Source organism: Anabas testudineus, chromosome 5 (assembly GCF_900324465.2).
Source record: "Anabas testudineus chromosome 5, fAnaTes1.2, whole genome shotgun sequence".
NCBI classification, from domain to species: Eukaryota; Metazoa; Chordata; class Actinopteri; order Anabantiformes; family Anabantidae; genus Anabas; species Anabas testudineus.
In genome coordinates, this window is record NC_046614.1 from 16,407,390 (window position 1) to 16,429,820 (window position 22,431).

Here is a 22,431-nt window from a genome sequence, read left to right on the forward strand (position 1 = left end):
GGCACAGAGCTATGGTGCTGCTGTGACCAGTGGGAGCAGTTTGTGGTTCAGTTCCTTCCCAGGGACACTCAACTCAACCCTGTAATCAGTGGATGGCTCGTTGTATCTCCTTTCACTTGAACATTTGAAGCACCTGTGTCAAGGCAGGAGGTTTTTATAGTCAGTATATATTTAATATTAGAATAGAAAGACAACAAAGCTTGTTTGTCTTTAAAACAGCTGTAATTTCTGAGAGACTATGAATAAACTTCAGTAATTGAAATTAATTTATCATTGCCAATTTTATTCCCAAAATGTACATCGAATAAAAATAAGAATGCAAGAAGTCTGTGGCAGTAACAAACTGGATTTGCTTTAACATTAACTGTGTCAACTATGTATTTACAGTGAAGTGATTTTCTTGCATATTTTCCCTGTGTTGCTCTTTATCAAAAGATCAAGATACAAATCTAGGTTGCTTCGATCTTTAGGCAAGGCTGGCTTTCGGCCATGGTCGATTGTGTTCCTATCTTGGCTCTGTCCTGAAGCACTGCCCCTGAACACCGTGCGTGAGTCAACTAATCTGCCTTCTCTCCAACTGCAGGGGAAACTGCTGCTTCTCTGTTTGTCTCCACTTCTGACTGCTCTCCTGTCTGCTGCCTCATGTTTCCTCATTTGTCTTATGGCATCTGTTATCTCTCTGTCACTTCTGTAAGTCTGCGTTCATATTGGCCTGCCTGTTTATAATTGATATCATATTAATATGTATTAAGCACATTTTTTTGCTCATGTCTCATATTGTTTACTGGCCCGTCCCATCATGCTCACACTGTAAAATCTTCATAATTGTCACTGTGCGCGGCTCTGTCTTGTCTCTTTTTACAAGATAATGAGTTGAGCCTTTATTTAGCAGTGGAAAAGGTTGCTTGTCGTACATACATCTCCAAGAATAATTACTGTTTGTAGCCTCTTCAGCTCACTGTGGATGTGTAACAAGTTAGTCAGCGGAATATAACCAAGGATACGTCCACAGTGGAAAATGCACAAATGAACTTTAAACAATCAGAAGTATATTAAATAGAGGTTTGTTTTTACAATCTGTAGCTTCCATGAAAGTTGAATTCATTGATTATGGATCACTACAGGACAAAACAAGAGAAAAGCAGAGGGGGATTTTTACAGCAGCTGCAGTAACCTCTGCATTACTCTGTGGTTGTGTTTGCTTGGCTGCAGAGTTCAGATTCTTTGTCAGCTCATGAAGTTCGTGCAGCTGCAACGTGACACAACAAGAAACGGGAGATTTGCTTCACTTCATCTACTGGATCAAGTCAAGTTGTCACCTCCGAATCAGAAAAGTGCAATCTGATTTCTGAAGTGTGACAGTTGGATGTGTACACATGATGCGCCCTTTTTTCCTCAACACACACACACTTTTAGATAAATACAGTCTAACAGCTGACACTATGCACCTACAGGCTGTAATCAGGCGCCTCTAGTGGCGGGGGAGGACCAAAAAAATAGTTCCGCTATCCGCGTGTCTTACAAAGTCTGCATTGGTATTAAAATGTCCCAGTAGGGCATATCAGGGTGACAATAAATTGGCAGGACCCTGAAACTGAAGCAGCTGAAGGGAACATGTGAGCGTCCCCCGGTTGCTCCAATTTCCTCTCGCAGGCCAAACACATGCAGACGAGGTGGACTGGTGACTCTGAGTTGCCTGTAGGTGAGAATGTGAACGTGAATGTGAATTAGGTAGAATAGGTTCCAGCCTGAATGTGTTATTATTTTGTTAATTATTATTATGTCAATTATTTCACAAATATTTCACACACACACACACGTTTACTCAGTCACGTGAATCATTGGTATTGTTGTTTTTGTTTTACTTTTTTTATAGCTGTACTTCGTTATAGTTTCTTAGGATAACTGTCGAGCTGAGTGATGGGATTGAGTCAAATAAAAAACACACCAGAGCCTAAATCCAGTTTTCCTTTATAATATTTATTCTTATAAATGAGTAAGCAGACAGTTCATGTGTCCTGTGGATACCAAATTTCGTGTAGAACAGTTCACATTTCATTATATTTCTATAACAAGATCTTTTGAGCGACATATCAAAAGTCAAAACAGACATTCTTTTTATTACAGTAATTCTTTTTTAAACATATTCATCTCAAGAAATAGACCACAGGTTTCTAGAAAGAGATGTAAAAATATACATCAACATGACCAGTGTTAAATAGCAGGCTATAACTTCTGATGCACACAACTATTAATTTGCACAGACATCAGTGAGGAAGTGATAATGCCACAATGCAATCACACCAGGGGGACCGATCACATGTTTAAGAGGACGTCACAGCTTAGACAGGAGGGGCCTCAGTCACTAAACACTTCCTCAGTTTCCCTCATTACTTCCTCGACCGTGCACTTCCTCAGCTCATCAATTCCTTATTTCATCCCCTGCTTTCTTTGCCTCCTCCTGAAAAACTGTAAAGAGATTCATTTTTAAGTTTCATCCCCTCAGATGCTCTCCTCTGATTGCATTTTCATCAGGAAACAAGGACAGAGGAAAGAAAGGACGGGAAGCGAGAAAGTCGGACAAAGTAATGAAGGACGACTCAGAGTTATTTGAGCGCTGACTGTATGGAGCTCTAAGGGACTGATATTGACCTGAACAATGAGACCAGCTCATCGACGTTTACTACAATTAAATGGATGACAGGGACAGACAATGCTTTCACTCCTGCAGTGACAGAGAGAGCTAAATTAAAAGATATGATTTAAGAAATGCCACAGAAACACTAATTAATAGTTAGACAATGGCTGATGCATAGCTGAGTGATGAAATAGAAAACTGAAAGATGCGGACAACCAGAGGTTGAAGATGAGATGGAAGGACAGCAGCAGAAAAAAGAAGGGGACAGGAGGAAAGAATAAAGGGAGGGGGTATAAGAAGACAGATGGGTTTTGAAATGCTCATCTGATAGGCATCAATCTTCTTTTCTACAGGCGGAGAAGGAAATAAAAACGCAGGGTTGGACGCATGTCTGTCACTCTGTGTTAGTCTCAGAATAATTACTGTGAAATGACGGATATCCAGTACTTATAGGAGGACAGCAAGAGGAGCGGTGTGTTTACAGACTCAGCCTGCGAGTCCCCCACTACTGTTTGTAGCAATGTACACATCTTCAAATCAAAGAGATGTGAAGTTAAAGAGCGAGATTAGTTTAAACCCTGGACCTCTTCAATATTCCTGTATCTGTATCTGTTTTGAAAGAGTAGTGCGATGGAAATCTGCAGAGCACTGAAGGATCCAGTAGCTCCTAAGATGATCATCATTCATCAAGATACTTCCAATCATTTCTTTTTGCTTATGGACAATTTTGAATTCAAGTAAATAGGAATCACTGAAGGTTCCAAATCACAGCTGGTTCAGACAACATCCAAGGTTTCAACGGCAAAGCTCTTCGATTATAACTCTGTATTTTATTTGCAGGGGAATTCGGCGCCCTCCTACAGCCTCATTACTTAGACATGCTGTCAAATCCTCTCTTAAACAAAACTTTGTGGAATGGTCCAAGCTGCTACATCTTAGATCACCACATTTTGGTACCTAGTACCTAATAGAGAGGCACAGCACTTTGCCAATACATGTACAGTGTAAGCCTTTCACAACACAACACATTGGTATTGTTCTAAAGGCACAGACACTATAGTGTGACCAGTACTGACAAGGTACCAGGACAAATTTTAACCATATACTGCATGTCATCAAACTACAAAAAATATAAAATATTAATGGTTAAAAAAGAAAGAAACAGCTGCTTTAGTCACAGTGTTAACTGAAAACAACAAATGTGTTATTCAAAGTTTGTGCAAAACAGAAACGCACTACATATTCACGGGATAACTTTTCCTTTTTTCTTTTTTCTTTTTTACAAAACAAAAATAACACTCCGAGTAAATTGTTTCATTTCCTGTTTTGTGCAGTATTGGATACGGTTGTAGTTTTTGTTTGTTGGACATCTTGGCAGCTTGGTCGGTCAGTTAGAAATGTGTCTCCTTCTCTGAGATGGTGGAGATTTTCCCATCAACCTTGAGCTTTGCATCGTTGGCAGCATAAGGACTGAGAGCAGCGTGTTTCCCTCTCATTTTCAAGTCTGGGCTGGGAGTCGTCAACTTCTTTATTCTCTGCAGTGGAAGAAATGAAGACAGAGAAAACGGAATAAAAAGCATCAGAAAGTTAATGTTACTGCAACAAATAATAATAATAGTAATCCATGGTAACCAGTTAACTAGCCACAAAGGTTTTTTACACTGCCCCAGTCTGCTGTTTGGGCGTCTTGTAGATTTATTTGAGGACATGAAAACGGATATCAAACATTTGCAAAAGAGTCAATGCAAGTCACACAGCACTAATGTGTGTCTGCTGAGATTGTTCGTTCTTGTTTGTAACTAAAGGAGATACTTTCAGTCCGACTAGGCTCTGTATTATTGTCTCTTTTATGGATGCTTGTTGACCCCCCAAAATACTCAAATTTAATTCAGTGATGCAGAAAGTAGTTTCGGACCCTGAGCTGTGAATTCCTTTCCCACCAAACCTCAGACATTACAGTACAACGAGGGTTGAAGATGTGGTGTTCTTTTAGAAAATATTTCTCATTAAAGACAGAAATCTATACTGTTGGTTTGTAGGAACTTCCACACCTGACTTCTATCAATGTACTGTAATAAATATTACACCTAATTACGATGAATTAAATAGCCAACCCTACATGCTGAAGTGATAATATAAAAATGACAGTTTGCTTTACCAACAGGCACATTGACAATGTTGGAAATTAACTAAACATTTCTTCACTGTTGGAGGGACGACTCAAAATTTTTGACCATTTGTTTTTACCTCTGAGAAGGTGCCAGGAGTCTTCCAGATCATCCAGATAATACCCAGAGGGATGCAGACCATCGAGGACATGGCCATGAACCAGCCGATACCGTAGCCCCAGTCAGGGTAGGTGTACACATTGTTATACTTCAGCGGCTTGTATTTAATAAGGAAAAACAGGAAAATTCCCTGTTGCAGACAAAAAATAACTGTTAATAACTGAGTAGAAATCATTAGTTACATTTGTGAGAGAGAAATGAGCAAACACTGTTTGCCATCAAAGGCAAAGACAATAAAGTTGTTAGTATTCGATTACTGCTCCTTATTCAAACCACATGGGTCTATCCCTCATTACTATTGTGAACATCTACATGATCTGTTATTTGCTGTTGCTGATCCTAGTGCTGCTCTTGATTTTGTGTCTGCAGTGGACTCACAGCACATATGCCCGGGGTCAGGATCATCCAGCACCATTTGATGAAGAAGACAGGTTTGTAGCCAATCATGTCCTCGATATTTAGGTAGAATCTGTCACTGCCTAAAACACAAACAAATGTCACTTGTGTCACTCTGTTTTTGCACGTATCATCTAAATAATGACATGATTTATGTCTTCTGACAGAATATGACCATCTAAACTGAGACTTCATACTGTATGTTGATACAATTGAGTCAAATCATTCAGCTCTGCAAAATATACTGAACTTAACAGAATTGGGTTTCTTTGTTTAATTGGGTTGAATTGGGTTGTGAGTTTAAAATAGTATTAATAGTAATAATATTAAAATAATACACAATAATGTAAATGTAATGACATTTGTAACTGGAAAGGAAAACCAGATATTCTTTTTCCTAAGTGAGGCCAAGAAATGTACACACTACATGACGCATTAAATAGAAAAAATACTGTATTTGCTTAACAGCAAAGTGCACATAATGTTGCATAGATTCATGTGCCTTGGACGTCACTAAATGCTGTTTGCATTTGAGCCTATTATCCAGCAGAGGGCAGAAAAGAAATATTATTGCTGCAGAAAGAAGGCTGACACAATCTGCTAAGCAGTGGCCTGATTTTCTGTGCTGGAATCTTCACAAACTGTTTATACAAACTGTCTTTAACTAAAGTGACAAATGGGATACAGGACAAACTGCAAACATTAATTTGGCACTTCTTATGTCCAGAGATGTGAGTCTTCGCTTACCATACACCCAGCCAATACATATGGACTCAAATATGGCCACAAACAGCAAACACATCCCGCTGGCAGCGTACGCGTCAAACAGCTGGAAGACGTACATCCCTCCCTAACAGAGCAAGACATGTGTCAGTTGTCTGTCACAGCCACTATGTGAGCATCAGACTTGTTGAGATAACATCAAATGTAAAGTCATTTAGCTTCTCAGAGGCTGATGGTATAAATTTGTGGCTATAATCCAAAGATTTACGTTTTTATAGTTTATTTCTTGTCTATTTTTTCATGTTATTATTATACAGATATGGGAGTGAGATCTTTTCATCTAACTCTCTACAAGGAAGCAAATATTTAGCATTAAACATATTTAAACATATTTCACAAAATGTCAAACAGCACCTTCAAACTTTGCTATTGTTGCGTTCGCTCTACCCACCTAGACACTCTGGAAAATCTGTTCTTTCTGCTTAACTAAACTCAAAGAGCCATCATAAATAAAATCTCACATGAATTTGAGAGTAGGGTTATATCACAGCTCTAAACTGCTGATAAACAGCTACGGACATCATGAAAATGTTTCACTTTCATGCCCCAGATTTGAGCCAAGTATCAAACCAAATGTCCAGAAAATTCTTTGAACTGTGGTAAATCTTACTCTGAGTGACATTTACTCATGATGGCTAGATAAAAGGAATAAAGTGTCTAGAGTGTCCATAGCAGGAGGAAATGAGGGAAATCAGGAATCAGATGACAGGAATGAGAATGAGCAACGACAAACAGAGGTCAATATTGACCAATGCAGCAGTCTATAATGCACAAACAATGTCCAGTATTGTAATAAAATTATTTCCCCTATTTTATGACCATCGTGAGTCACTGGAGACCAGTACAGAACATTTACAATGGGGGTGGATGGAGAGCAGTGCATATGGAGACATGAAGAGCTTTTAGTGGATGAAAGACGGCGTTGACATTGTGAGGAAATCTATTTTAACAAGACAAAAATGATGAAAGGTCTTAAAAGCGCAGCAGAACTGGAGAACAGCTGCTGCTCTCGATAGGTAAGTGCAGTACGGACTGATTCATAAACGCTGAACTGAAGAACAAATAGTTTTTTTCTTGTCAGATTTAAAATCAACTATTTTAATTCCCTTTAACGTTGCAAATAAAATGTCCATGTGTCATTTACAGGGAAAGATGACCAGTGTACCTCACTTGGCTTCATCTCAGACTCATGATCTGGTGGTTTTGGTGGTGATGATGATGTCATGATGATGTCATGAAGACGCCATGAGGGTGATGGTGATGATGATGATGATGATGGAAATGATTACATGTCTACACAAAGAATAAAAATATGGCTTGAATAAAATAAACACGTTTCTTCTTGTCTGTGGTGAAAACAGTATTATTAAGATCATGTATGTACATAAACATAGAAACGCAGTATTATAATATAAAACTTCTGCACTTCAACATTCACTTAAGTCAAAATATCAACTTTATATCATGTGAGTATCACTGCTGCCATTTGGTCTTTGTACTGTTGCCCAGTGCATCATTATAAATTATTCACAAACTGTACTTGATGACTTTCATTATGTACACAAAGCTGAGCGTTACCTCTGTACACATGATGAGTCCTATGAAGAAAGAGACAATAGACATGCCGAGAATCAGCAGCTCTCTGCGGTAGCCTCTCCTGAACGTCTCTGGATACATGTCCACTACAGCTGTCACCAAACTCTCCACACACACAAACTGGGACAGAAACAAACATTATATTCATCATTCATTTCAATACAACACATTTCTAGTCTTTTTAGGGATGAATATAAAATCTCTCTAGGTGTTGTTTAGGTAATAAGGCAATAATATAGCATGTGAGAAATGTTTCCAGTGTTTCAATGCAATACACAGTACCTATCATTTGTTTAATGTGAAAACAACCAGTTCTTATAGGACTCCATTTAAAGGCGCCAATCATTCTAATGTAACTACACTGACCATAATCATACTTTCTCAGTAATGTCAATATTGTGACACAAGTGGGTCTCACCTGACTGTCCAGGCCCAGAAATATAAGCATCATAAAGAACAGGCAAGCCCAAAGTGGAGAAAGAGGCATCATAGTAACAGCCTTGGGGTATGCAATGAAAGCAAGACCAGGACCTGTGTCACCAAAGAACAACCACATATAGGATTTTCATGATTACAACATTATGATGGTCATGAAAGAGTTTTCAGGACAAATATGATTCAGAAATAACCACAACATAGGCTACAAAGATCTCATTTCATAAACGTCCACATTAAAAGGGACCTTAGGGGTGGGACTGACTGGTCTAGTAACATACATACATATACAATGGCAAACCAAAAAAAGTCACCACCTGGATTTAACTAAGCAAATAGGTAAGGTAGGGCAGTAAGGTAGGACAGGCAGTATACTCATATCTTAAAGACCTCATAGTTCTGTTTTTTCCAAGTAGTACCCTCTGTTCTCAGAGTGCAGGTTTACTTGTGGTTCCTAGAGTTTCCAAATGTAGAATGGGAGGTAGAGCCTTCAGCGATCAAGCTCCTCACCTGTGGAACCAGCTCCCAGTTCAGTTTCAGGGAGGCAGACAACCTCTACATTTAAGACTAGCTCATAGTTAGAGACGGATCAGGTGACTCGGAACCATCTCTTAGTTGCTATAGATTAGTCTGCTGGGGGACCTCTACTGATACACTGAGCTCCTCTCCTCTTCTCTTGTCTATCCAACAAATGCTACTGTTGCATGTCAGTAACTTTATGTCTTCTCTCTCCCGTAGTTGTGCTTCCTCCGCTCTGTTCTCTTCTGCAGGTATCCTCGGCTTTGGAGCTGTATATTCACAGAGTGCAGTTACTGGCCCTATCAACCTGCACAATTGTTTGCTGCTTGTTGTTGTTGTTTTTTTGTTGCCTGCTGTTCTTTTCTTTCTCCTCTTTTGACTCACCCCAACCGGTCGAGGCAGATGTCCCACCCACCCTGAGCCTGGTCCTGCTGGAGGTTTTCTATAAAATTCTGTATAGTAGTTATATTTTGTAAGGTCTGTTAAAGTGCCTTCAGATGACTTCTGTTGTGATTTGGCGCTATAGAAATAAAATTGAATTAAATTGAATATTATTCTAAGCTTAGTTTGAATTTCCAGTGTGTTTTTGTGACAATGTGATAAAGATGACTGGTTTAAAATAGGAGATGGCATGCTGTTGCGTTATTTAGCACCAGCATTTGGCAACAGACCATCTAAACCCATTATTTAAAACATTAAGAGCTATCCTCGCCCTGACAAGACAAACTTTTCAAATCTTTCGCTCTGTCACATCCACTAAATCATTCATACAGACATAAATAAATCATAATGCAGTGGTCTAAGAGCTTAGTTGAAGAGCATGGAGTTATATAACTGGTTCTGTTTATCCATTTTACCACAGGAAGATGGGTGGGGGTAAGAAGAATCAGACTGACTTTCTCTACTCTGCAGTATCTGTTTTGGCTAAATTGTAGTTTATGTTAAAACTCCAATTCTCAAAGTTGTTTTTTGTAGTATTTGCATTTTAAATCAGAAACACAATGGTTATACGCTCACCAGATTCTGCCACAGCTTCGATGGGAACATTTTGTTCATAGGCCATGAAGCCCAGCACAGAGAAGATCGCAAAACCTGCCACAAAACTTGTGCCGCTGTTCAGACAACACAGCATGATACAGTCCCTGAAGAGCAAGACAGAGAGAAACGGAGAAAAAGATCACACTTCCTGTTAGAGCTGTCACTGGACGTCACACCACAAGCAACACAGACAAACTTTCTCATCAGCCTCATTTAATCTCATACACGGACCTATGATGAAGTGAAACTAAAATTATACAGCGTGGGACAACCACTCAACTTTCACCACCAAGCTTTACCTGTATCCTTCTAATCTTTATGCTGACAAGTTTAAATGGCTTTAATTATCATCCACCCATTCATCTACTAGTGACTAGTGACACATTCTTACCTGTAGCAGTTATTGTCATAGGCATTGTAACTTCCCAGAGCGGTGAGACAGCCCAAGCAGATGGCATAGGAGAAGAAGATTTGGGTTCCTGCATCCACCCATACCTGACGTAAAAGTGGGCATAAACATATGGTCCAGTGGACAGATGGATATCATTATTTAAAAGATTTCATCCCATTTGTTACTCCGTTGAAGACACTGACTTCTAATACATATAAAGAACCAAAGGGAGGTACGGTAAAAGATGCAACAAAGGTCCAGAGTTGGATGATGCTGGGGTTAAATTGCATGTGTCTTCTGCAAGATTGTGTTGTTTATTTAAATAAATGAAACCACAGACTGTTATTAAATAGAATAATCTTTCCCATTTCCAAGGGATTCTCATGATATGACAAAAGGTTGTACTGTTTATCTGCTTTAATGAAAGCTCCTTTGTTACCTCTCATCTACCTGATTTTCATTCTCTCCCCCTCAGATCAGACCATTTTCTTTCCCCTCTGAAAGGCAAACAGTGGAGCAGCATGAATCATGGATTAACATTGTAAAAGTAGCTACAAAGTCTCTCAGTGCCTGAAAGCTCATACTACGCTTCACTAACTCCATTCCTTCATGCTGTTTGCTCTGGATTAACTGTGGACAGTTATAGTATAGCATAAGGTTTACCTGAACAGCCAGTATTTTTTTTTACCTGTCTAACTCAAAGCAGAAGCATGGTGAGAAGGGAGAGAAATAAAAATGTATTAGATTATTTAGAAACAAAAGAACGTAATAGAAAGTGAATAGTTCCAGAAGAATTGATATCTGCATTGCTAAAAGGTTACTAGGATATGCTTTGACTTGATCCAGTCTGAACTATGGGCTGGATTGTCATGAAATCTAATGAATATGTTAACATTTTAAGTTACTTTCCATCATGTCATTGACAGGTCAAACATAAAGCATCAGGCAGTAAATATTCGGTGATGAGTGCAGGTAAAGAGATTTACAGTACAGCATTTCTCGTTCTCTGTGCGGAAATTACACAGTAGTTTTATTCACGGACTACATGGGGATTTAAAAGTGTTTGATTCTTCACTGAGCCTGTGCATTATGAAACCAGTTTGTAGCGCAGAACAGGACCCTAGAACCCACAGGATAGCATGGGGTGCTAGTGAATTCAAACTTAATGCAGCATGTCTCTTTGAAAACTCTCTCACATCACCATTCATCCACTAATCTCATTTCCCCACCGAGAAACAATTAACAAACGCACGGTCTTCGCTCCCTCCTGGGAGTAACCACGGTAACTTCTGTGACCTCACAAACACAGGACTGTTCCTGAGGAAGAACAGGCCTTTCTCTCCTAATGTTCATTAATGTTCCCTTTAGTTCACCCTCGGCTGATGGCCGCACAGCACAGGGAAACCTTAAAGGCCCAGGCTCAGAGAGAATCACTTGTTGATGTTGTGCCTAATTTAGCCAGCTTGTGTTTGGTTATGTTGAGACTGTGGCTCCAGGAAACTTTTCTACTGTGTGAAAGTTGGATAACACTGACTGTAAGATAGTGTGCTTGTAATGTAAATTGACCACTCTTGTGCTCCTCGCGCTCATTTTTTTAAAATGAGATCCATATTTATGTGAGAAGTGCAGCATTAAGACTTTCAGATTCCACTTCTAATCCACACCTCAGTGAAAGTTGTTCAACGACTACATGTAAATGATCACTCTGCTGTTCCCCTTTACCTAATCTGGGTTTACAGCAATTGATTTAAAGCCCATTATTTTACTGTTTTCATTCATTTTGACTGCACTTTTTTGACAGGCACGTAAGAAGTCTAAAACCCTTATGATTTTCAGCCATTAGAGTTACAGAATCGGTTTCTACACGCTAAAACGAGCGGTGTATAAACAAACATAAAACATTGAGCTGATTATGTCAGAATTCGATCAATAAAGTGTCAGATTTGATCTATGTTGGGTATCACAGTCTTATAGAGGGGAATAAGTCTTACAGCTGTAAGTCTGAGTGCGAAGACGATGGTTGGCGGAGGGTGGAGGCAAGACAACAAGTTCAGTGCAGAACAGGAGATGATGAAGCGGACGGTGAAGAGCGGTACAGAAGAATGAGGTGTCAAAGTTCAGGCTGTGCATGAGTAAAAAGACACACGCTCTCTCTCTCTGCACGCAGCCTGTTGGACAGAACAGAGCTGGGATTGTCCCAGAGGAAGCTCGTTTAACATTGGTGTCAGAAGTAATGTCTTCCTCTGGCAAACAGCAGCCCTTCTTTATCACCCTCCTTTGCTCTGCCTGTCCCTCTGTTTGTCTCTTTGTTTGCGAAGCAGTTCCTTCTCACTTCTTCACTATCTGTATGTAGAAGTGTTTCCCTCTTCTTTTTTTTTTTTGCTTCACTAAATTCATGCTTCTCTCTGGAATACAGCTACAAAGCTTTGTGTCTAAATCAAAGATCACTTCCTTTCTTAATCCAAATCATTTTTTAAAATTTACTATAAATAAATATTTTTTATTAATTGCTGTAAGATCAATGTAAAAACACCTGGTAACAGTCTGTTAGTTAACATGTATCAAGGTTTTATATACTACATCACAGTGCATCATCCAAACTGAGATTTTAGCATGATGCCTAATGTTCCTAACACTATTCTCACCACAAAAATCAACACGCTGGCTCGTCTATTTTTACAGATTGATTTACTTTCTAAGTGTCTCTGGGGCAGTGTTTTCTTGTTATCACATCGTCTCACCCCACGGGCCAGCTGCTATGTAGAGTGTAGAACAGATGTTCACATGGGACAGCAAGAGGAAGTGATTTTCAAACACCCACGTTAATGGAGACCCATTTTGCAAACGCGGAGAGATTCAGTACAGATGACATTATTGGAACATAGGATGTGAATTTTAACTCTAACTTTATTGTACCAAACAAAGGCTTCTGTGACCCAAACTCAGCAAACAGCTGGGCTGCAGATACCCTCTGAACTTTGCCCTCCTGAGCAATCAGAGAAGGCCAAAAGTCATATCTGATCATATAATCAATCATATAGTGACTGACAGTCAAAGTTGATCTAACACGCCTCTTGTATCAAGGCTTTAAGTTAGTCTTAGCTGCTGTAAGACATCGCTGTGCGTGTACTTTGTAACCTGTCCTTCTCTTCTGTTTCTGTACACCATCAGACTACTATGGTTCTATCTACTACTTTTATCCATCCACTCTAATCTCTTGTCTCCTTCTCACTCAGACTCATCTTCTATCTCGATTCGCGTTGTCACGACACCACATCCACTGACATTTTCCAGTCCACTGTTGCCTAGCGACCTGAGCTGTCTGGCTTTTCCAGACAAGGTCAAGGCGTCTGCTCCGTGTGTGTGTGTGTGTGTGTGTGTGTGTGTGTGTGTGTGTGTGTGTGTGTGTGTGTTACGTGTTAATGCACCACCTCTATCAGCCTCAAATCCTGTTCGTTCAACCCCAAACTAACTCTTTGTCTCACCCTTGATGGTTTCATCAAAAGCAAGACGTGTCTGTCCTGCAATGACAAGTTTGTCTCTTCACAAATCTACAGAAAAACATTTCAAACCTTTATAACAAGCTGAAGCGACCTTTAGTCTTTTTTATCTAACAGAGGAACAAACATAGCAAGAATATTTCTCTTTGCATGAAATAGCCATGTCGCTCATGTGTGTACTGCACATAAAGGTGTTTTGGATCAATATAGTGTAAAATAAATAAATAACTGATGCACAACCACAGTACACAAAAAACAACACCACCTGTCCCCCTGGCACCTACTCCTATCCAGATGGGTGTGTGTGTGTGAGAGAGACAGGGGTAGGCCTATTACTGAATTCCCATGAGTCTCTTCTTTTTACTGCTTTCTGTTTTTCTGCCTTTAATAGATTAACTGACAAATGGACACATGGTTAAGCATAATATAATCAGTCTGGGACAACAAATTATGATTATAGTGGTTTTTGCTTGCAGCAGGAAATATTAAAATTAGAAGCTAAGAATGCGAGGAATACACAAAGTGATTTACTTTATAAATCATGCTAATTAGATCTTATATAAAGTTAAACAGTCCATGATGTGAAGCGGCCTCTTAAAACATTGCCTGGACCTGGTTTCCTATAACTAGAGAGTAATATTTTTATTTCTTTTTCATCACAGTAGCTTGTGGATGTTCTGATTTCACATTTTAAACTTGCAGGCTAAAAGGAACATTGCAGTGGGAGGGACACACGACTGTCTCGGTTAGTTTCAAAGGAAAGGAACTTAACTAAATTCAAATTGAGATAATCGCAGCTCCGCTGCAAAAATTGAAGCAGTAGCATTAACTACCTATAGGTGACAGGTGACAAGTGTTAAAACAGCAACATGTATAAGTTCATGCCAGTAGGTGGTATTATTTTACTGATTTACTATTCATTAAATTTTAAAGAAGAAGCACACACAGTGGGTCCAGGCCTACCTGAGGGTCTGACAGACGTGAAATATCCGGGTAGAGGTAGAATTTGATGCCGTCATATGCTCCTGGCAGTGTCACTCCTCTGATGAGCAGGATCAACAGCATGAAGTAAGGAAAGGTTGCTGTCACGTACACAACCTGAGAAGATATAGAAGATTAATGTGTTACAGAATATAGAAAAACACAGTTGACACTAAGTCACAGTTGGAACTCGATGCAGTAGTTACATATTCAAAGTGAAGCTGAACAAAAACACAACAACATTCAAACTTAATAATGTTTACCTCTAAACAATATGCCCCCTCTACATCATCCTATTGAAAACACTGCTTCACAATGTCAGGAAGCCACTGAATTAACTGGTAACAAGTGATCAAACCCAAAGACAGAGGGCATGATGGTAATCCAAGCACATGTTCAGACAGGAAGAGAGAAGAATGGAAAGATAAGTGAAGAAGACAGACAAGAGGGGACAAATCTGCAGGTGAGTATAATCACCTAGTATCAGTTTTTGTTATAATTGTCAGAGTGGTGGAGTCGTACTGGATTGCATGATTCTAAAGAGTTTTGGCCACCTTATTTATTATTTATTATTTATTATTTATTATTTACATAAACAAGGAGGCCAAAACCTTAGAAGGTCTCTCATAAATAGCATATGCAGCATGTATGAAAATTATACCCCCAGCTTTAAGTAGCACAGCAAACTGCCTCTAATGCAGAAGACAGAGAGATATGTAAAGCAGCATGCAGTGCACCAGCATAACAGCAAGTAAACGCCACACACAACCTCTGGACGGTAGCTAATGCTTGCTAACTATTCCACCTATATCTCTGCCTTTTCTAAAATGTCCAGATTTTGTAGAACTGTGTTCAACATCTTAAGACTCCTGGAAACCCCTTCAACAAAGACCCTGGCCTCTTGGAAGGCAAAGGCGGGCAACATACATCCCCTGGCTTGTTGGCATCCAGTCAAAGTCCAATTGAGGACAGAACAGGACAGAGCAGAGCCAGGCCAGGGGACTCAAAAGAAAAGAAGGCTCCTCTGGCCCCGTCTCTTAAACAGGAGAAGCCCAGAGGAGTGATGCTGGCAGTGTGGGAAAATGTGCTTCTCTTTGAAGCATGCGAATGCAAGTGCATGAGTACTCACACACACACACACACACACACACACACACACAAACACACACACACACACCTTCATTCACAACATAAAAATGGGTGTGCACATGCTACAGACACAGATAGAATCATATCATATGTGCATGAGTGCATTAGCATGTGACAGTATCTGATCTGAACTTCAGAGGCCAAAACAGACTTAATATCAACATCCAAAACATCTTTAGCTATGATAATATGAATTTAAATGATGTTTAAATTATTTTGCTTTGAGTGTTTCAATAAGAATCCATGAGCCTTGAGGACACTGTCCACCCTACAGTAAGCTCTGTTAGTCTCAGCATGACCTACAGGAAAAGTGTGGGAAAACTTGTCTCATGCCCAAACAGATCCCTCCTGTAATTTGTCAAATAAAACGATTACACACCCTAAAGCTTCTCTCTCTCTCTCTCTTTCTCTCTCTCTCTCTCTCTCTCTCTCTCTCTCTCTCTCTCTCTCTCTCTCTCCCTTTCTTCTCATCGCTCTGGAGATGAAAAGGACAATATTCAATCTCTCCATGAACTTTTGATGCTCCACATGCCGCTTCCAGCTCACCACGGGTAAACATTTAAGCCACCGCAAATTTACTGGTCAAACTTGCCCTTGCCTCGCCGTAAATCTAACAGGAGGGCTTAGAAGTGAGAATGGCTGGCAAACACGGCCAACAAAAGCAAACAGCTTAGCAGAGTTGGAAGTGAATGGGTTGTAGGGTCTGTGGAGAAGAAAGCACCTCTCTCTTGCAATGAGCAAGCTGTGGTTAATTTCTCAGAGCACAAGAGAGAGTGAGAGAGAGAGAGGCAGCAGAGGCACAGGCTGTGGATATACTCTGCATGCTCCTCATGAACGCTCTCCTTTGCTTCAATGAATGCAGGAATCAATCTTGGACCGGCTGCTAAAGCCCAGCCATGAAGAAGCATTCTCCCCTCTTACTTCACAGCCACACAAAAGACACTTCAGGGAGATATAGGCATCGCCGCCTAGCTGTTTTTTCCCCGTTATGTAGACTGTGAGCCCATTAATTTTTCCTCACACACCTCTCCTCTTTTCTCTTTAGTCTCTTTCATCCCTCACATTTTCTCACTCTATTTCTATTTCTCAACTCATTCTGGCTCACTGAGCCTGAGGAGTTTCTCAAGGGGCTACCGAGCACCCAAAGCAAGGTGCAGGAGCCCTTACTGTCCTCCTCAAGGCTGCGAGTAGAGACTAGGAGAGAGGAAATTAAAATGGAATGGGTGATGTGAGGAAAGGTAGAAGTGGGTGGTTCAAACACTCCTTTTGTCCTCTAGTTGCAGTGGGGAATGCATTTGGCATCCCGTGAGGAAGTTGTTTTGAGGATAAGAAGGAAAAGTGTTTTAGCTTATGGTTGGTTTAGTGTGAAAATTAACTGGCAGCAGCAACAAGGAAGCATGAATATGCATTCATGTACACATTTCTCCATTGAGAATGGGGATAACAGCAGAAACAGAAAAACATACAATAGCAAACATGATTTACTGTCTCACCTTGCCAGTTGACTTGGGCCCCTTCCAGATGCAAAAGTAGCAGATGAACCAGGCCAGGGCCAGACACATAGCCAGCTCCCAGCGCATCCCCCCCATGTGCTCAATACCATCTGATATCTTCAGTACTCTGCGTCTGTTTTGGCGCAGAAAACACAAATGATTTTATAGTATTTAGTTCATTTTAGTGATATTGTGTAATAATGTAGGAGCTCTGTGAAAAAGTTGAAGCAGTTTTTATTCATAGAGCTTCTGCAGAGCTTTTTTTTTTTTCCTGTAAGTGCAAACTGTGCTAAATAAATTACAACACTCAGGGACTCTGATGAAAAATATATACTTTCTCGAGGCTGCTAAATATAAATAGTAATGTCATTTCTGCTGCCGGTTAGCCAAATTCCCTAAGTTAGTGTCTCCACCCCCCATATATACGACTGTACACTGCCATTTCAAAACACCATCAGGCCAGTTAGCACAGTATACTAATGGTTCATTTTCATATCTTACAAATATAATGTGTAATTAAAATGACACTGAGAGTAGAAAACTATTACTCCTTTTATTCTCCTTTATCCGTTCTGCACTGCAGAACAACATACTAGAAATTTCATATAACTTATTTATTCTCCCAGGATGAGCTGAGGCTGCTGAGGTCACATTGACCACCCATCAATTTCTGTCAGTGTCTAAAAGAGCATCAACATGGAGGGCGGTGACAGCATTACAGGACAACTGTTTACATATACTACCATTTCTTCCTTCCATCCTGTTAGCTGATCATTGGCAGTCTCTGATGAAACTACAAGATTGTTAATGCATCAATTGGCAAGCAGCGATTACTTCACTTGTCCCCAAGTGCACAACATCATCCTAGTAAAAAGATGTGGAACACCCCCATGACCAACTAGTTTCCTCTCCCTGGAAAACCACCACGCCTGTGCTTAGGCTACTGTGGATACTCAGCAGACTGTCAGATAATAATAATAATAAATATATTTATAGAGCACTATTCTAAACATTTGTTTCACAGAGAAGACGGAAAGATATTCTCCGCATGAGGATGTAGCAGTATCAGGCCTCTAATCTGATAGAGATAGCAGTTTGTTCTCGTAGAACTGTGGTTACGACACCAAACTTGGGCAGGTTATCTGTGATAATGACATCATAGGTTGTCAGCAGTGGTGAATCAACAGTGCATTTCCTGTTTGTTGAAGCATGGCCAAACAACAGCATTCATGCAGGATGAGAAGCAAGAGTCGGAGCCACAGAGCCACACGGCGCTGCCAAATCTTTGCCACCGAGTTCACCCCCAGAGCTCCTGACTAGCCATTGATCATCCTGACATGTTCTTGGTGACCGGCCACAATCTAGGTCCAGCACAGCCGCCCTGTCCCTCCTGGTCAGCCAAAAGGGCAAGATGTGAACACTAATGTGTGTAAATATACTTGTGCACATTCAAACTTTATATAAATTGGGTTTATATGGGTGCAAAGAGCAGCAGATATTTTGTATCTGATGATTTTATTGGTTCAGTACAGGACAAACTAATCTAAGTATCTTCTTCCTGATCACGTTAATCTTCTAAAACCAAATATGTCATTTTTTCCAAAGAAAATTTTTTTTTATCCTGTTTTTCCACATAAACATACAGATTATGTTTGGTAGCATCTATGTTATCATAGATATAACATTCCACTTTGTGTTTTAAAGGAACATGCAACATTATGATGTAGTACAGTAAAAATACAAAAAATGATAGATTATAAAATACAGCTTAGCTTACAGCTCAGTTTGTGCTGTATATACAGTACAGTGGAAATCCCAGCAGTCTGCCTTGGCATGGATTAACCAGCCCTCGTCATTTGTTCTTTGCCAACAACATGGTGGTTGGATCTTTGGGCATGTCTTTTTATGGTTTTAGGATTATGTTGCTAAATCAAATCTGTGTTACACCAATCGTCTCATTTAATTTGATTTATACAGAATAAAACAAACAACAAGTTCAGAGCTGACAAGTTACTTGATGCGACTGAAATCCAGTTTCTAGTTTGAAACATTTGACCCACTAGTGTAAACAGTGGCAACTGGCATCGAGACAGGAAGTGTGTCAGCATTACACACTGACAAGGCCTGATCCACTGCCACACACATGGCTCTAGCTGGGTGACAGCTGGCCTACTAGGGCCTGCTGACATACAAATATGAAAAGGGCTGACTAATTATTGGGGGGTGAGAAACAGTCTGGAGATGCTGGCAGCTCAGCTTCACAACAATATGGTTGATAATGACATGAAAGGAGGATTTGAGATGTTAAAGATGGCCTGAACTGACAAAGCATCTGGTCATGGTGTCATAAAATGAACGACATGTCCGTGAATATTTCATACCCACTGAGATAAAGGCCACCATCATACTGTATTCTTTAATGTGACTTTGCAAAAATAAACAAAGTCTAACATAAAGATGTGTCACAACAACAAAGAATTAGAAATAATAAATGTACTCACTCCCAGAATTCAATGACTGGAGAGGTTGCGTTGAGGTTTGTGATGTTAGTGGCATTTTCTCCATAGTAGTCGACGCAGTTCTCTGTAGAAAAACAAAAAAGTTGTTGCTTCTGGGAGAATAAATCAGGCAGAGGTGCACGTCATGCTGCTGATCAGGTATGAGTTTCTGTTTTTTATTTTGCTATTCTTGACAACAAAATCAATGCACAGGATGATTTGTGGTTGCAAATCTCCCTGCCTCTCCACCTACCTGTATTCCAGTAGTGCCCACAGCCAGCCCACGGCAGCTCCGTGGTGAAGCAGTTGAAGAGGTAGAATATTGCCCAGGCTAGGATCACTATATAGTACACGTTTAGATGCGCTTCGATCACCTGCGTTGCATAACCAATACCTGGAAAGGCAAGAGAAGACACTGAAAGTGCATGTCTAGATGTTCAAAGTATCGATGGACCAATGTGAGTGATGCACCTGTGGATTAGTTGAAGTAGGTTTGTTGTTACCTTCAAAGAGCGGGCAGACTTTCCTCCAGCAGGTAATTCCTCCCTCGCTGGTGAACTGACCCAGGGCAGTCTCCAGGAAAAACACAGGGATACCGCAGCACACGAAGAAGATGACGTACGGAACGAAGAACGCTCCTTTAAATATACATAGAAGTTGAACATCAGTTTGTTTCTGCAGGAATAAGAATCCAGTTCAAATGTACTTTTACCCCATAACAACATGTATTTCCTAACTCCATCTTCTCAAGCCTGCAGAACTACAAGATGAATCAGTTCACTGCTCACTCTGACGCCACACTCGTATTGCAGGATGACCTTTTTACAGTAGATTATGAGGTGTACCCCTACTGTGCAGTCTAACGGCGTCTAATGAGGGATCCCACCTCTGTTATTGACATGATTGTGCATTATAGATAAAAGATAAGACATCAAACTTCTATTGTCGGTTCTCAAAGGTTCTTATACATTTTAACAATCATATCCTTTCCTGAAATGTCTTAAAGGTACAGTACTTGCATTGACCTGCCTCCTGTAAGTGAGTTTGACCTATGCCCACTAATTTTCTCCTCCTCCTCCAAACATCTTTAACACTTTAGCAGATAGTTTATGTGAATCCTGCAGACACAGCTATGGATCATTTCTGTACCTCCTCCATTCTTGTAGCAGAGGTAAGGAAACCTCCAGACGTTGCCCAGCCCAATGATCTCTCCAGCCACAGACAGGACAAACTCAATTTTGTTGTTCCAGTGTCCCCGCTCATTGTACTCCCCATTGTCAAGGCTGGAGCTGGACCCCTCTGGGTCTCTGCCATCCTCTGGTTTACCGTTTATAACGGGCCCGCTCTTCTCAGCTGTCATGACGCTCGAGCAGCCTGCTGAGAGACCAAAAAACAAAGAGTGTTAAAGAGTGACCTCATAACCAAAACTCAAAAGGACTTTTTTTTATAATTTGTCTCTTTCACAGGACATCTGAATCTGAATAGGACTGTGGCATTAATGCGAGACCACGCCCATCTAACAGTCTAGTCTCATGTATGCAAAAGCTCAAATCAAGTCAGAGCAGTCTCATTAATATTTAGTGATTATGTAGCAGTAACTCCCTTTCATCAGCCATAAAGATAAATAAAACAGGAGCAGCTTGAACTCAAATTGAAAACCTCGTTAAGTATTGAAAACTCAGAATAAAGTAAAATAGAATAGATACTGCATTTAGTGATGTCCAATCAAATTAGAGTAATACTTTAATGGGCTTTTTTTTAATAGTTCACCAAGTCCTTCAAATGCTGCAGGCCTGCTCACTGTAATATTATAATCCAATGTGGAAACGCATTTACAATGTAAATCCAATGAGTTCACTATTTGCTGTGTGGAAGTTCGCAGCCCAATAACTTTGAATCACATGGCAATAAAAAACCAATAAACATTCATGTGCGAAAAAGAAACAATCATGCAACTAGAAATCAGGGACATGCAACTTGTGCCTCTCTCTACTCACCAGTGTCCTGTGGATCAGTGGCAGACCTCCTTTTGGCTCCCGCGATGATGCGCAGTAACAATTGTCTTCACACAACACAGGATGGTTAGGTCTGATCAGGGGGTGAGAAGAAAGGAGAGAGAGAGAGGAAAAGGAGAACAATCTGGATCCGCGGTGAGTGAAGTGGCTTCGTCGAGTCCTGTGTATATAAAGGAAGATCCCAGACGTGGCAGAGTGACGGGAGATCCTGCACCAGGCGATGGAAAACCTGCGACTGCGCTCCCACTCTCCAAGCGGTCCACTCTCAAGCGCCTCGACTTGGACAGAAGCCATGTGGAAACCAATCTAGCTCTCCCATGAGTGTTACCCCGGCACAGAGAGAGCAGGGTGACATGAGGAGATGAGGACAAACACCAGAGAAAAGATGGCTACGTTAAATAGTTTATTATCACATGATATTGTATTATTAGATTTCTTTAGACGAATAATATTGACAGTGTTCCTTCATACATCATATTCTACTCATTTAAAATGACCTCCATTAATGGAGAGTCGTTCATGACTGTCACTAGATATAAACAGGCAGTACAGCATGCTGTTGGACAAATACATGAACCAGAGCTTTAGTATATGCAAATTCATCAAGTCTATATGGTTAATATTAACTTATCCCAGATGTATTTGTATCAGCATATTAGTTAGTTGACAAATAAAACACAGTACAGTCAATATTATATCTATAAACCACCG

At 40.3% G+C, this 22,431-nt stretch overlaps 1 protein-coding gene across 2 annotated transcripts; it reads right to left on the bottom strand.

Moving 5' to 3' along the window:
- Window positions 1-1,966: 1,966 nt before the first annotated feature.
- On the bottom strand, window positions 1,967-21,943 carry slc6a11b (solute carrier family 6 member 11b). Of its 2 annotated transcripts, none has more exons than XM_026348790.1 (15): window positions 21,703-21,943; window positions 20,855-21,079; window positions 20,209-20,343; window positions 19,959-20,099; window positions 19,709-19,790; window positions 17,208-17,340; window positions 14,548-14,682; window positions 10,085-10,188; window positions 9,673-9,797; window positions 8,120-8,232; window positions 7,684-7,821; window positions 6,070-6,172; window positions 5,305-5,405; window positions 4,886-5,056; window positions 1,967-4,173 (listed from the first exon to the last, which is right to left on the bottom strand). In XM_026348790.1, exons 2-15 carry the CDS (start codon window positions 21,063-21,065, stop codon window positions 4,030-4,032), a joined length of 1,836 nt encoding a protein of 611 aa, XP_026204575.1. In that variant the 5' UTR covers window positions 21,066-21,079; window positions 21,703-21,943; the 3' UTR covers window positions 1,967-4,029. The 2 variants fall into 2 exon arrangements, with proteins under 2 accessions (XP_026204575.1, XP_026204574.1); XM_026348789.1 differs by having other exon boundaries at window positions 20,855-21,082.
- Window positions 21,944-22,431: the final 488 nt, after the last annotated feature.